Genomic DNA, 13,051 nt, shown 5'->3' with positions numbered 1-13,051 from the left:
TCTTATACGTTTCACTCCTCGGTTTTCTCTTCACTTTACCTCCTGAGAGGGTATTAAAAGGCGATCAGTATTTCAGTTCAGATGAAGACTAGATTTTGTCAAGACAAGGTTAGTGTATTTCTTTTTGCACTCCTCGCTCAAGTGTGATTAGATCTGTGTTTTCATTCTTCCCTGGTTCAGATGTTGCAGATGATTAGAAATGCTTTGCAAAACAAAGTCCACTGCGATTTATAGACGAGGTTTCCTGCAGGTAATTTTGATATGCTTGTCATTCATACCTCTGTTAAAAGTTCACTTACGAGCTTGTCTGGGAAATTGGCATTCATATTTGGAGGTTCAGCCCTCTTGTGTTTTAATAGTGACTCAGTGTATGTAGTCACTGAATTACAGAATGTCTCCCTTGGAAGTTGAAGCCCATTAAAGTGATAGATTGCACTGTGTCGTAGTTTATGCTTAGGGACAGTTTACACCCACAAAGCAGTCTAATTGCATTCATTCCGGTGAAAAATCCACAAACGTTGAATCTGGGCTCTCAGGCGAGTTGGCAGCAGTCTACCTGACATCAGAAGACGGCCTTTGAGGGAGAAGAACGAAAATGTAAATTCTGACAATGAAAAGACAGGGTTTATATCATCTGAAGTCAGTGGACAGGCCTACCATGCATAATTTCAAAGATGGCACAAAGCCAGTACAAGCAAGCGATGGATGGGTTCATTTCTTCTCTAAAGCTTGTTGATCTGCACATTCCTCCCCGTCACATCTTGTTAAAATGAATGACAATCAGTGCATCATTTCAGCCTCTGAGACAACGTCTCTACCTCCCATTTCAAGCTCCAAACATCTGACGAACATTACGTTTGCCTCGTATGCTGCGTGTCATTTTCTGGCACCACAAAATATTCCTTTGAGAACGTATGAATAGCAATTAAGACATTTTCAAATGAGGAGACTTTGGCACAGCAGTTCTTTCTCTGCGTCTTCCCTCTCTTGCCATATCACTTCTGACATTTTTGACAGCAATTACTTAGTTTTTTCTGTTTTGTTTTTTCATATAAAGGCCTACACAGTATATAAATAATATACACTGTACTGTTGCTTTTTTTTCTGTTTGCCTTGAGCTTGCATCGTATAGATAACCCCCAAGTTTGTTTTTGTTGTCGAAGAGTTGTATTATTTGTTGTAGGGACTAAATGAAATATTCAAATGGGGAAAAACATTTATTTTGAAACAGTCACTGCTTAACTAACAAATATGCATCTTGCTGGTCCAATGCATAGTCCTAGATTATTAATCTCCTCAGCAGAAATATTAGTATTAGTGTTTCCTTCAAGTTCCATACCAGTCACAAAAAGAAAAAAAAAATGCTATTTTATTTATTTCTTTATTAGTAGTAGTAGTAGTAGTATTTTATATATTTCTTCATTTTTTGACGTCAGTTCTGGAGTTTGACTGAACTAGAGACAAAAGCTGCATAATGATTATTCCAAGATGTTTGTGTGCCTTAATAAAAGGAAGCAGCAGATAGGTTTTGTACGGCATGATGGTGCGTAAAAGATGACCATTTTCCTTTTTGGGTGAGCAGTTTGAATCCAAAGCATCTTAGTTGCTGTCCTTCAGTTCATTTTGATCCATTCAGGGACTTTAAAATAGCTGCAGTCAGAACATCTGGATGACAGTAAATGTCTAGTGTTTTTTTTTATTATTATAATTGCCATAAAAGTAAGACTTGGCACGATTTGTCATAGTGAGTACTAGCAGGGTATGGCATTTTTTTTAACATATGTATATGTATAATTTATTCATATTTTATCAGCCCGGCCTAATAATTATGCAGCATTATTATCTCAATTACTTGCCCTTGACCTAGTTGATGCAGGTTGACATTTATTGTTCATAACAGGGATAGAGAACTGGCCTTTTTATGAATTTCTTTTTTTTTTTTTTTTGCTTAATGGTACTAGAAGTGCAACAGCACCATCTGCTGTAAACACACAAATTATGCATACACATCAAAATGTAAAGCCATGTTCTTCAGAGCCAGGTTCAGTCTTTCTCACTGTAAGTCATTGCAAGGTCTGTTGCAACTTTTACTGGATGGAGTCCAGGCTGTCACGTTTAAATTGAATTCTTATTTGAGCTCTGCAATCAGTATGCAAAGTAATTTGATGGTCCGGGTGATATCGACAGGAACGTAGATTACTTTTCTGTAATGTCCAACAAAATCACATGAATGTGTGCTGAACATTTAGATCATTGTAAAGTTTTGTGATTTCAGAAAGCAATGAAAATATTCTAATTATGAATTCTCCAGTGCTAGTAAAACAGATGAAACGCAAAATGCTGTGAGTGGATTTATTTTTTTATTTCTGTACTTTCTTACCTTCATTCAGAGGTCTTGGCATTGATTTCTCAGTTCCAGCGTGGATGAAGCAGACACAGCTTTCCATGAGGCCATGGACTGGAGGTCAGGTAATTTCAGAAGGCTTTTCAGATATTGCCATTTCCAACATCTGGTGGGACTGAAGCAACACCTGCAGTCTTTTTGCCCTTTTGCACTCCCTCTCCACCCATCTTCTGATGTGCTGCGGCAATTGCATTGCATTAATAATAAATTTGTATTCCCTTTGAAATGTTCAGTCTTTGTTTTGCTCTTGCTCTGTTGGAGAACAAAGACTATAATTGCAATCTATCCATTTTATCAGATACAATCTTGCTTTCGACATCGCTCTGTCCTTTCTTTCGCATCACTTTCAACTTGTGACATTTCAGAATATCAACAAATAGCACATTCATTTTTTAAAGGATACACTGCAACAATTCAGGGTCTTTTTTTTCCTAGACTTGAACCTCCTAAGTCTCTGGGTCTGTTTGATTGAAGTGATATTGCCTCTTTTCATTTCATATTGATTCAGTTATGTCCTTCATGTAGAATAATGATTCTCCCCATGTACTGGATTTATTGACTGTCTGTTGGAGAACAAAGACTATAATTGCAATCTATCCATTTTATCAGATACAATCTTGCTTTCGACATCACTCTGTCCTTTCTTTCGCATCACTTTCAACTTGTGACATTTCAGAATATCAACAAATAGCACATGAATTTTTTAAAGGTTACACTGCAACAATTCAGGGTCTTTTTTTTCCTAGACTTGAACCTCCTAAGTCTCTGGGTCTGTTTGATTGAAGTGATATTGCCTCTTTTCATTTCATATTGATTCAGTTATGTCCTTCATGTAGAATAATGATTCTCCCCATGTACTGGATTTATTGACTGTTGTAGTAATCTTGCTGTTATTGTTAGATTTTGACTTCTAATCCATAATGTTTAGCATAAACCAATTAGCCAAGTTGATTTTATTGCCGATGACTAGTGATACTAAGTGACTTGATTTATTTTCAAATGGAAAAATTGCACAAGTAAACAAGTATGCTGCTGTCTTTAAAATTACATTTGATTTTCATATAGTTAAAAGATATAATGTTAAAAATGTGATGAGGTTAACAAGATGTAAATATTAAAATGAAAAATTGTAACTCAAAATCTGACTGGATGCATTTTCAAAAGTATTCTTTTAATATAAAATGTCTCATATAATTAAGTAAAATCTTATAATAATATTTTTTCCCCTTTTATTCCAGTCTGTAATAGTGCTGAAATATCTGAGCAAAAACAGACTGAACGGCACACGGCTGTCTAAATCTGTTGAGATGAATCCAGTGTTGACGATAGCTTTGATGAACGTTGTGTACTACGTGAAAAGAGCATTCCAAATGTTGACATCGCAGGCCTCTTCTTGAGGTCACAGTTCAGACACTGAGCCTTCAAGGCAGTTTCACGACCACCACACATGCCCCCGCCCTCCCGATGTTTAGAGGGACCTCCTAGAATAACAAGAGACAGAGGTTAATGACCAGTGTCCAACCGCAGCAAATTCCCTCCTCCACAGTGCTCTCTGTCACACTATGTCTACTAACAGCCCATTGCAGGTAATCTTATGAAAGCGAGAGCAAGAGGGAGCCATGGGAAGTGTAGACATGAGGCAAACTAGACTTGAATAAACCGTTTGTAACTCGGGCTGGCTAAGGAAAGAGGTTAACCTCATGGTGTGCGATGCCATTGTGACACAGTGGAAAACAGATGAATGGCAGGAAATGCTTGCACTTCCCGTTCACAGACGTACATTATCCAAGCATTCAAGGAACATTCATAAAGTCGACTGTTTTGACATATTTGTTGTTCTAGAACATTTCTAGGTGGTTATATGTAATTACGTTTTGTTGCCATGACATTATAACATCTAAAACCCTAAATTGACTATAAAAATGCAACTTTAAATATCAACTTTAATTATTCTTTTAACACTTCTGTGTTATTTCAGCTGTATTGTAAGTGTTTTTATAAAATTATAAGCTTCACACGTTTAAATCTGGCCCCACTAAGTTGCATTATAAGTGTCTCACAGTAACCTCAATTTTGAATGTACCTTTAAAGCAGTGGTTCTAAACCACTGGACAGCAGTCCTATAAAATTATTTTATTTATGTTTTTAAAGTGTTGACATAATATAGTTATTTGTAGTTGTAGAATGTAGTAAATGTAGCTATATATTTAAGTAATACTACACAAGCAAGAGATTTTTGTTTATCTGATATACCAGCATGATTATCAGCACGATTGGAAAAGTATATGGATTTGGTGAAATTCAATAAAATAAGTTAATATTAAGTGAATTATATTTTAGACACAATATTAATGAAAATAGTTCCAAACAAATCCACAGCAGTGCTGTACATCTCAGAACAACACACAGTGGTGTTTGGTTCCAGAATGAATTCATGTTTTGAACAAATAGGTTGAGCAAATGATTCAATTACCCATTCATAAAGTCATAAGTAATTCCTTAATGAATCAGTCCTTTTGAATGAATCAAATGATTCAATGATTTACTCATTTAATCACCAACTACTGTTTCATAATTAAAAAGATAATTATTTTTTCCCCCTAATTATTTCATGTTTCTATATTCAAAACTTTATATTTAGAATCAGAATCAGAAAGAGCTTTATTTCCATGTATGTTTGCAAATACAATGAATTTGTTCTGGAGACAGAAGCTTCCAGTACACAGAGACAACAACAACACACAGATAATAATAAAATAAAGATGTGTGATAATAAAATACACACATGTATATAAAAAACAGAAATAGACTAAATTTGTATGTACAGTTGTGGTATATGTAATATAATTTACAAGGAATGGAATGAGATGTAGGGTAGTATTAAGTAAACAAAAGTGGTATTATTTTTATTGAAAAGTAGGGGAGAACATTTAACTGTTCATGAGGTAGATTGCCTGGGGGAAGAAACTTTTCTTGTGCCTGCCAGTCCTGGTGTTCAGTGTTCTGTAGCGCTGGCCAAACGGTAAAAGTTCAAAAAGGAGATGGCTTGGATGTGAGGGATTTAGAGTGATTTTCTGAGCCCTTTTCCTCACTCTAGATATATACAGTTTTTGAAGGGTGGGCAGGGGAGCACCAATAATCCTCTCAGCAGTCCGAACTGTCCTCTGTAGTCTTCTGATATCTGATTTTGTAGCTGAGGCAAACCAGACAGTTATTAAAGTGCACAGGACAGACTCAATGACGGCTGAGTAGAACTGTGTGAGCAGCTCCTGTGGCAGGTTGAACTTCCTCAGCGAAGGAAGTACAATCTCTGTTGGGCCTTTTTAACCCTTTGACGCGTACGATCACACCGGTGTGATCAGTCTTGGCTGGTCCCTGAAGCGTACGATCACACCGGTGTGATTAGAACTTTCAGTGCGTCACGTCATCAACTGCTGAATTTAAATCCGCTTTCGCGCGGAGCCAGATCGGACGCGCTGAGCGCGTGTCATATTATGACAAATATTCATTGTTTTCAACCATATAATACTTATTTTAGGGTTCAGACATTTAAATACACATAAGTACTAGCAAAACCATACATTTACAGTTTGTAAAATGCACGCTGATGTCTATGGAAACGACAATAATGATCCTTACAAATATAATCTGACGACATGTTTTATTGATATCATATACAGATTGTGTAGGTAACTATAAAGTTTACTCTGCTCTTCTCCCAGTTTACCGGAGACCTACTTTAACGTGTTTCGGGAGGAGAGGATGAATTTGCGTGTTGTAAATCCCACAGCTCGGATTCAGCGCGAACTAACATGGCGGCGCCCATCACCCGGTATAGATCAACTAACACGGTCAATATAAAAGTGTTTAAACTACCAAACAGATTTAATTGCACATATTTCAGAATCGGAATATCAGATATTTCATAATATAGTGAGCATGTTTGTGAATATTTTGAATAAAACAGGAAAAACGAAATAAAAGCGATCCATGTGTTACACAGATCTATTGTGGCTGCGTTGTGTCACATGACAAGCATGACGCGTCGCCATGGAAACAATAAGGCGATACATTTTAAAATAACGGTCGCCTAAAAAAAACTCACGCTGGGGGCTCAGCTAGAATATTTTAAACTCACGTGCGAAAGGGTTAACAATGGAGTCAATGTGACTGTCCCATTTCAGGTTCTGAGAGATGGTGGTGCCCAGGAATCTGAATGACTCTGCAGCCACAGTGCTGTTCATGATGGTGAGTGGGTGGAGTTCAGGGGGGTTTCTCCTGAAGTCCACGATCCCATCTCTCTGTTTTGAGCATGTTCAGCTCCATTTTGTTAAGACTGCACCAGACAGCCAGCTGCTCAACCTTACATTTACATTTACATTTAGTCATTTAGCAGACGCTTTTATCCAAAGCGACTTACAATTGGGGGATACATAAAGCGATTCTTCTTGAAGAGGCAAACAGACACAAGAAGTGGTTGTAATACCAAGTTTTTAGACATTGTTCAAATAAGTACAAGCTAGAAAGAGAAGGAATAAATAAAGAGAGAGATACTTTTTTTTTATTTATTTTTTTTTTATGATGAAGTCAAGTAGCTTCGAAAGAGATGAGTTTTCAGCTGTCGCTTGAAAATTGTCAGGGATTCAGCATTCCGGATAGGGGTGGGAAGATCGTTCCACCAGCCAGGAGTGGTGAACGAGAATGTTCTGGAAAGTGATTTGAGCCTCTCATCCGTGCAGCTACCGTTGGATCATCTGGTTGAAATGAAAGATAGAGCTGTGTGTCATCAGCATAGCAATGGTAGGAGAAGCCATGTGCTTGTATGATGGGACCCAGTGATGTTGTGTATATGGAGAAGAGGAGGGGTCCAAGAACTGATCCCTGAGGAACCCCAGTGACAAGTTGATGTGCTTTGGATACCTCCCCTCCCCAAGACACCCTGAAAGACCTACCAGTGAGATAGGATTGAAACCAGCTAAGTGGAATCCCTGTGATGCCCATTGAAGAGAGGGTAGACAGGAGGATCTGATGATTGACAGTGTCAAAAGCAGCAGAAAGATCCAGCAGAATAAGGACTGATGATTTGGAATCAGCTTTTGCAATCCGCAAGGCTTCTGTGACTGACAGTAGCGCAGTCTCAGTTGAATGGCCACTCCTGAAACCTGACTGGTTAGGATCCAGTTTGTTGTTCTGTGAAAGAAACAATGATATCTGGTTGAAAACAACTCTTTCGAGGGTTTTCGCTATGAATGGAAGGAGAGAGACAGGTCTGTAGCTATCTGTAAGTGAAGTGTTTAATGTAGGTTTTTTGAGCAGTGGGGTTATCCGAGCCTGCTTGAATGCAGTGGGGAAGGTGCCTGTGAGGAGAGATGTATTGATGATGTGTGTGAGTGTTGGTAAAAGTGTAGGAGAGATTGCTTGGAGGAGGTGTGAGGGGACTGGGTCTAGAGGGCATGTTGTAGGATGGCTGGAGAGCAGAAGTTTTGATATTTCTGTCTCAGTGAGGGGACAGAAGGAGAAGATTGCAGTGCAGTTTTTGCAGTGGGTGGGGTTGGTTTTATATGCTTCCCTGCTTCTATATGCAGGCTTCCTTGCTTCTACCTTGCTTCTATATGCAGACTCATCACCGTCCTGGATGAAGCAGATGACTGTAGTGTCATCTGCAAACTTCAGGAGCTTGACAGAGGGGTCAGAATTGGTGCAGTCGTTGGTGTAGAGCAAGAAGAGCAGTGGGGAGAGAACACATCCCTGGGGGGCACCAGTGCTGATGGTGCGGCTGTTTGACATGAATTTCCCCAGTCTCACTAGTTGTTGTCTATCTGTCAGAAAGCTGGTGATCCATTGACAGATAGAGCTAGGAACAGAGAGCTGGGTTAGTTTGGTCTGGAGGAGTGCTGGGATGACTGAATTGAAAGCCGAACAGAAGTCCACAAACAGGATCCTCATATAAGTTCCTGGTTTGTCTAGATGTTGTAGGACATAATGCAGTCCCATGTTTACTGCATCATCCACAGACCTGTTTGCTCAATAAGGAAACTGCAGGGGATCCAGCAAGGGTCCAGTGATGTCCTTCAGATAAGCCAACACCAGTCTTCTCATGCGACTTCATGAACACAAATGTCAGGGCAACAGGTCTGTAGTCATTAAGTCATGTGATTTGTGGTTTCTTTGGGATAGAGATGATGGTGGAGTGTTTGAAGCAGGCAGGGACTTCCCACAGCTCCCGTGATCTGTTGAAGATCTGTGAAAATGTGGAGGCCAGCAGGTCAGCACAGGTTTTCAGACAGGCTGGTGAAACACCGTCTGGGCCTGGTGCTTTCCTTCTCTTCTGTTTCCAGAAGACCCGACACACATCATCTTCACTGATCTGAAGTGCAGGCAGGGAAGAGGGGGGTTGCTGGAGGTGTTAAAGGTTGTGTAGAGAGATGGTCAGAGTGGGTGTGGGGTGTGAAACCTGGAGTTTCAAATCTGCAGTAAAACTCATTCAGGTCTTCAACAAGTCATTGATTCGCCTCAGTGCTGGGGAATGGTGTCTTGTGCTTTGTGATGTCTTTCAGGTCTTTTCACACTGAAGCAGGGTCGTTTGCTGAAAACTGGTTTTCCAGCTTTTTAGAGAATCTCCTCTTATGGCTCGTTTCCACTGAGCGGTACAGTACAGTTCAGTACAGTACGCTTCGGAACGGTTAACCCTGTTAACTATTGTTGTACTATTGTTATTCCACTGACAATAGTACCCTTCTTGATAGGCGTGTTGTATGCAAGAAAGCAGCGATCGACGATAAAGCACGACAATAAGCACAACTCTGCCTCTTTTTGTTAAATGTCAGTTTTAATGAACAGTAATAGCATTATAAAAGTATAAGTACAAAGTATAAGAGGCTTATATAAGAGGAAATAAAGACAAAAGCAAACAACTCAGTCAAACGTATGCTACAAAGTCAGCGCTGTACTACAGTAAAGTTCAAAATAAATATATAAAGTTAAATAACTTTGTGCTCAGCCAAAACTATATGACCAGGAATAAATAATAGATTCATGAGAATGCCTGTTAAATATAGCATACCCAAAACAAATTGTATCTCGTGTTTAATCACTACAGAGACATCAGAGCCAGCGGCAAATGTCAGAAGGACTAGCCGAGCTAAGGCTGCTCTATTCAGATACATGAGCACTGAGTGCCCGGTGATCGCCTGGAGCTCCGAAATTGGCATAGCAAATTTTCAAATAGGTGCTATCTTTATAAATAAACCACAGATTTGAGTTTTAAACAATTACATTCTAGCCTGAAAAACTCTTAAAACTACATTTCATGACACAATAACAGTAATATTTAGAAAAATGGCACGCGTTTTTGGGCAATGACGTTTCAGAAGTCCACAAGAACAGACAAGAACGCATATTGAGAAACGGCTATCGTCTGTGTGAAAATATAAAATTATAAAATACACAGTTATATTTTTTTTGTGTTTGCGCACTCGCAAATGTAAATAAGCCCAACACTGATGGACAGCAAAGCAGGACGAGTGAAGGACGCTTTATCCCCTTGTATCACGCAAAAGTGACGATTCTAGTCAACCAATCAACGTTCTACAGTGGGTTTAGCTCCACCCTTTTGGTAACGGGTAGAAGCTCATTTTAGTTGAGATTGAGATAGCTCTCAATTATACTATAATGTTGAATGGCTATAGTCAAAGGTGAAATATTAGGGGGGGGGGAAATCAGTATCATTGATACACGCCTTCAGTCATAAAAAAATTATGCCATTAAACAAATATTAAAAATATACTGTCTTTGTTGTCTCTACATTAATTTGAAGACTGAATGTGAAATTATTGCAATATAAAAGTATATTTAAAAACTTTAATGTTAGGTGTGATTAGTTAGTTACATTTTTTAATTGTTTGACAGCAATAAAATTAATCGAAACTCTATAGGCATTTTACGAATATACATTTTTCAAGTAATGCCAAGCTCTAAAATATTTCATCAGGTAGAAATCACAAAAAAACTGGAAAAACCATGAGGCGTTTGAATATTGTTGTGGACAGTGGGGGGGGGGGCCTTGGAGTCAAAAACCACTACTTGAAAGGCAGCCTGATTTGAAGATGGACTCAATTCACCCACCTCAGTCCATTCATTGTTCTGTGCATCATAGGACTCGACACTGTTTAAGTAGGTCTGACCGTCATATCCTCCGACCGCATATAACCTGTCTCCCAGCAGACACACCCCCACTGCATCCCGGGGGACGCTCAGAGAGGACACTGTGGTCCATGTGTCTGTTTTGGGGTCATACCTGTAAATGCAGTACAGAACGTATGAAACCCAGTACAGCACAGTATAAACCTGTGCTAGCACTTTCAATACAATAGATAATTGCATAGAGAGGTTAAACAACAGCCAGTCTGTAATCTAGATGATGGAAGCCTTTGAAAGCACAAGAACTATGATTAACATCCCTAACAATGAAATCCATTGTTCTTTCAGCATGCAGAGTAATAACAGAGTAATGAGTTGAAGTTTCTGATGGCCGTTGTTCATTAATTAGGATGTCTTTGTGTTATTTAGGTACTTATTTCAGTTCCCTTTCAGTCGGTCACTCTCGACGTCACGTCGGATGACCGACGAATTGGGATCTCGCTTAGAGAGACCAATCCACTTCGAGTGTAAACTAAATGAGCCAATGCACATTGGCATGCGATTATTGCATCCAGCTGCTGCTGATCACAGCGTGAGTATAAGTAGGCAGCAGATGCAGCGCATATTCAGCTTTTCGCTTCGGAGCCGAGTGGTTCTATTGTTCTGCTCCTGACCTTCTGCTGAGAGTAAAGCTACAGTCAAGCACGCTCTTCGTGGGCTCTCGTGCTGGTGGACAGCGCTTCAGCGGCGATGGTTTTCCCGTGTCGAGTGGGTTGCACACAACAGGCTGCACTACCCCTGTGTGTGTTGCAGATGGCCATCTCCCCTGTGCGCTTCAGCACACTAAAAGAGCAATTTCCATCTAAAAGAGCTTCACGGGTGGAACGTCTTTTTAAAGCCATTCTCCGCTCCCGGGAGAATGGCGACTCCATCCCCAGACGGTCCAGCTGGTTTGGAGACGTTTCGGAGCCACTCCGGTAGACCTGTTTGCCTCTCCAGAAACCTCTCACTGCCAGTTGTTCTTCTCCCTGGCCGAGGGAACACTCGGCATGGACGCACTGGCACACAGCTGACGCACTGGCACACAGCTGCAAGGTCAGGGAGGACGAGGAGCAGGTCCTGTTGGTGGCACCCTATTGGCCTACCCGGACCTGGTTCCCAGAACTAATGCTCCTCGCGACAGCCCCTCCTTGGCCGATTCCTCTGAGGAAGGGTTTACTCAGAGCTCGGGCACCCTTTGGCACCTGCGTCCAGACCTCTGGAAACTTCATGTCTGGTCCCTGGATGGGACGCGGAGGTTCTGAGTGACCTACCCCAAGAGGTAGTCGACACCATCACTTCGGCGAGAGCACTGTCTACGAGACACGCCTACGCTTTGAAGTGGAACCTGTTCGTTGAGTGGTGTTCTTCTCGCTGAGAAGACCCCCGAAGATGCCCGATCGAATTTGTGCTTTCCTTTTTGCAGCAAGGGTTGGAGCGAAGGCTGTCTCCCTCCACCCTTAAAGTTTATGTCGCTGCAATCGCTGCTAACCACGACCCCGTAGATGGGAGGTCGCTGGGGAAGCATAACCTGGTCGTCAGGTTCCTTAAGGGGGCGAGAAGGTTAAACCCTCCATGGCCCCCCTCTATACCCTCGTGGGACCTGACTCTGGTGCTCATGGCACTACAACAGGGCCCATTTGAGCCTTTGCAGATGGTTGAGCTGAAGTTCCTTTCAATGAAGACTTTGCTCCTGCTGGCATTGGCCTCCATCAAGAGGGTAGGGGACCTGCACGCATTTTCGGTCAATGATTCGTGCCTAGAGTTAGCTATGTGCCCAAGATTCCCACTACCCCTTCAGGGATCAGGTGGTGAACCTCCAAGCGCTGCCCTCGGAGGAGGCAGACCCAGCCCTAGCTTTGCTCTTTCCCGACTGAGACTTAAGGTGCTACGGTAACCGGACGCAAAGCTTCAGGACCTCAGACCAGCTCTTTGTCTGTCACGGATGCCGGCAGAAGGGGGATGTCGTCTCTAAGCAGAGGATGGCCCACTGGATAGTGGATGCCATCACCCTGGCTTATCCGGCACAGGGTGTGCCCTGCCCATTCAGGTTGCGAGCTCACTCAACCAGAAGTGTTGCATCCTCCTGTGCGCTGGCTTGTGGCGCCTCGCTGGCGGATATCTGTAGGGCTGCGGGCTGGGTGACCCCTAACACGTTCACTAGATTCTATAGCCTTCGTGTGGAGCCGGTATCCTCCTGTGTTCTCACCTCAAACGGGTAGAAGCACTGAGAGGCCCCGGCTTCGGGTCGGCTTTCTAAAACCACTCCAGAGAGTCCATATAGTAGACCCTGTTGAGTTCCTCTGTCCCCTCGGCAGCCAAACATGTCGGAGCGTCCGGCACCAGGCCTTCACTCGTTGAATCCTCGAGAACCAGTAGAAGGCTGGGTTCCATATGTAAGACCTAAGTGGATCCCATATGTGTAAAGTCCACGGTATAGCCTTGAGCCCGTGTTTCCCCGGCAGACTT

The 13,051-nt window shown here is 41.6% G+C and overlaps 1 protein-coding gene across 2 annotated transcripts in view; it reads right to left on the bottom strand.

Annotated features, from left to right (window-relative positions):
* Nucleotides 1–3,546: 3,546 nt before the first annotated feature.
* Nucleotides 3,547–13,051, bottom strand: part of klhl4 (kelch-like family member 4) — a 41,643-nt gene continuing 32,138 nt past the window's right edge. For both annotated transcript variants that reach the window (XM_016248502.1, XM_016248503.1), the window contains 2 exons: nucleotides 10,529–10,700; nucleotides 3,547–3,885 (listed from right to left, as the gene is read on the bottom strand). In XM_016248502.1, coding sequence (XP_016103988.1) covers nucleotides 3,826–3,885; nucleotides 10,529–10,700 — 232 coding nt within the window. In that variant the 3' untranslated portion in view covers nucleotides 3,547–3,825. The remainder of the gene's footprint in view (nucleotides 3,886–10,528; nucleotides 10,701–13,051) is intronic.

This window comes from Sinocyclocheilus grahami, unplaced genomic scaffold, assembly GCF_001515645.1.
Source record: "Sinocyclocheilus grahami isolate Dianchi unplaced genomic scaffold, SAMN03320097.WGS_v1.1 scaffold880.1, whole genome shotgun sequence".
Classification (NCBI taxonomy): Eukaryota; Metazoa; Chordata; class Actinopteri; order Cypriniformes; family Cyprinidae; genus Sinocyclocheilus; species Sinocyclocheilus grahami.
Note: the sequence above shows the minus strand (reverse complement) of the source record. Positions and strands in the feature narration are given on the sequence as shown.